The 2448-nt window shown below is 34.0% G+C and overlaps 1 protein-coding gene and 1 long non-coding RNA gene across 2 annotated transcripts in view; both read right to left on the bottom strand.

The window, feature by feature from the left end:
- Positions 1-540: 540 nt before the first annotated feature.
- On the bottom strand, positions 541-1854 carry LOC106871220 (uncharacterized). Its single transcript, XR_001409660.2, has 2 exons — positions 1743-1854; positions 541-1286 (listed from the first exon to the last, which is right to left on the bottom strand). It is a non-coding gene; the product is annotated as an uncharacterized LOC106871220 (long non-coding RNA).
- Positions 1855-2110: 256 nt separating this feature from the next.
- LOC106883399 (testis-expressed protein 11) overlaps positions 2111-2448 on the bottom strand; it is a 37394-nt gene continuing 37056 nt past the window's right edge. The window contains exon 28 of the mRNA XM_052974720.1: positions 2111-2122. Within this exon, the coding sequence (XP_052830680.1) occupies positions 2111-2122 (12 nt within the window). The remainder of the gene's footprint in view (positions 2123-2448) is intronic.

Genomic DNA, 2448 nt, shown 5'->3' with positions numbered 1-2448 from the left:
AAAAAATTTTAAGTTTACTAAAATAACTTAGTCATTATTAAACTGGTGTTTAAGGTAGCGAGAATTGTTAGTATGCTGGACACAATACTTAGTGGCAATTTGTTCATCCTTACGTTCTGAGTTCAAATTCCACCAAGGTCAACTTGGCCTTTTATCCTTTCTGGGTTGATGAAATAAGTACTAGTTATGCACTGGGGGTTCAATGTAATTGTCTAGCTCTTTCCTTCAAAATTTCAGGCCTTGTGTCTATAGTAGAAAGGATCATTAAGCTGGTATTTGAAATATATATTAACATAAAATTTTGATAGAACAATTTAATTTAGACCATTTTAAAGCAGGAATTTTGTATCACAGAACTAAAGGAAGTCTCAGGAGGGCTGGTATTAAAAGGGCTCATTGGATTTTAGCATCTGCCTTGCCAGAATGATAACCCATGGTTACTAAGGATTAAAAGAGGAGATGAAAATGAAAGACCTAATTATTTTATTTAAAAAAAAACAACACATTGTAGAGGAACAAATAACAATATATGTATGAATGTTTAAATGTTAAAATAATATAAAACAATGTTTATTTATTCCAAAATGTTGTCCAGACCTGTGTTTTTCAATACAATCCTTAATAACTTTAAAAAAAATTATTTACTGTAGACAAGCTTTTCTCATAACAAGGCAGACCTCTTTAAGGGTGGTGTTAGGATTGAAAAAGTAGGGACAGATTTGCAACATTTACTAAAATTGGGTGGGTGGTTTCAAAGCATTTAAACTTGCCCAACACCATAGTGCAAAAACACAAGAAAAAAAAAAACAAAGAACAAAAAGCAACCCCCTTTTGCCCTGCAAAAACACCAAGTCTATTTTATTTTCTCATTAATGATAAAAAATTGTGATGGGGAAGGAAGCTTACACAAAAAATTTTGCTAACAATTTTAGGTAGGCTATGACAGTTGCCACTTTGAAAATCTCTGCTCCAGACTGTGTTGCATCTGTTAATGCTGAAATCCATCAGTCAACTTTGCATCCAATGGCGCCTAATTGAAAGTGTTCTGATGTTTCTAATAAAGCTTTATTTCTTTGCCTATGTTTTCCAATAAACTCTTCTAAGTTATCCTTAGTTTTTACTTCTTTTTCCTGAATTTTTCCAATTGTTAAAGTAATTTATAGACCCTTTAGCAATACTAAAATGCTAATCGCATTCAGCTCTTATATCAATGTCTATTAAATATTTAAACTTTTCCAAGGGTCAGGTTTAATTTTTGAGAGAATTTCAGTATAGACAGTTGTGATCTGAAATTGAAAATAAATTGAAATTAAAATTTAGAACCTCTCATAAAGTTATAGGTTTCAGAATGATTCTAATTCAAGAAATGTTAATTTTTGTAAAGTAAAATTTTGTCATTAAAGATAAAATTAACATTGGGTTATCTATATGAATTTGCTTTGGTGTAATTCTTTATTGCTGATGTGTGAAGAATGTGTGATTTTAAAGTATTTTAATGAAATTTATGCAGTTTTCAACCAAAAAGTAATGGTGGGAATAGCTGTGTGATTAGAGTATACTTTGCAGCCAAGTGGTTCTGGGTTCAATCCTACTCTATCACACTTTCAGCTAGTGTCTTCTACTATAACTGCAATTTTGTCAGTAGTTCTTGAGTAGAATTTGGTAGAGGAAAGCTATGCAGTAGCCAATCATATATGTTTGGAGGTTTGGATGTGCACCCAAACCTCCAAAGAATAACTTACTTGTTTTTCATAAGTATTTTTCAATGTTGATAAATGTCTCTGAAATTTCATACCAAGTGCACACCATTTTTCTGCTTTGACAAAATTACCAGAGCTGTGAAGATAAATTACATTATATTACATAAATTTATTTTCTCATATCAATAATAATATATTCAGAAAATATAGACAACTATAGGTGCAGGCGTATATATATATTCTTGTTACTTGTGAGTATACCCTAGTGCTACACCATCTCTCCTCTGCTCTCTTCCTCTCTCTCACTAGGTAACCATGTACCTCCTCTCTAGTAAGACACCTATTTCTGCCTCTTTATTTCTCTGTTACACTCTAACCTTTCATCGTTTGATACTGGATCATCACCTCCTCTAACGACCTCTCTGTTGTGGCAAGGCACAGACTTCTGTCTGTCTGTCTCTTTGTCACACTCTAAGTTTCATCCTCTGACACAAATGCGCTGCCCCTCTCGTAATTCCTTGTCTTGTGAGTTACTTGGTTACCCTGCCAGTGCGGGTGCCATGTTAAAAGCATCCAGTCCACAGTGTAACGTGGTTGGCATCTGGAAGGGCATCCAGTCGTAAAATCCCTGCCAAAACAGACACAGTAGCCTTGAGTAGATTTTCTACCTGGCTGGATCCTGTCAACCATCCTACCCATGCATGCATGGAAGATGGACATTAAACAATGATCACACACACACACATGT

The sequence above is a fragment of the Octopus bimaculoides genome, chromosome 19 (genome assembly GCF_001194135.2).
Source record: "Octopus bimaculoides isolate UCB-OBI-ISO-001 chromosome 19, ASM119413v2, whole genome shotgun sequence".
In the NCBI taxonomy this organism is placed as follows: domain Eukaryota; kingdom Metazoa; phylum Mollusca; class Cephalopoda; order Octopoda; family Octopodidae; genus Octopus; species Octopus bimaculoides.
The sequence above is the reverse complement of the archived record's forward strand: the minus strand, read 5'-3'. Positions and strand labels throughout refer to the sequence as shown.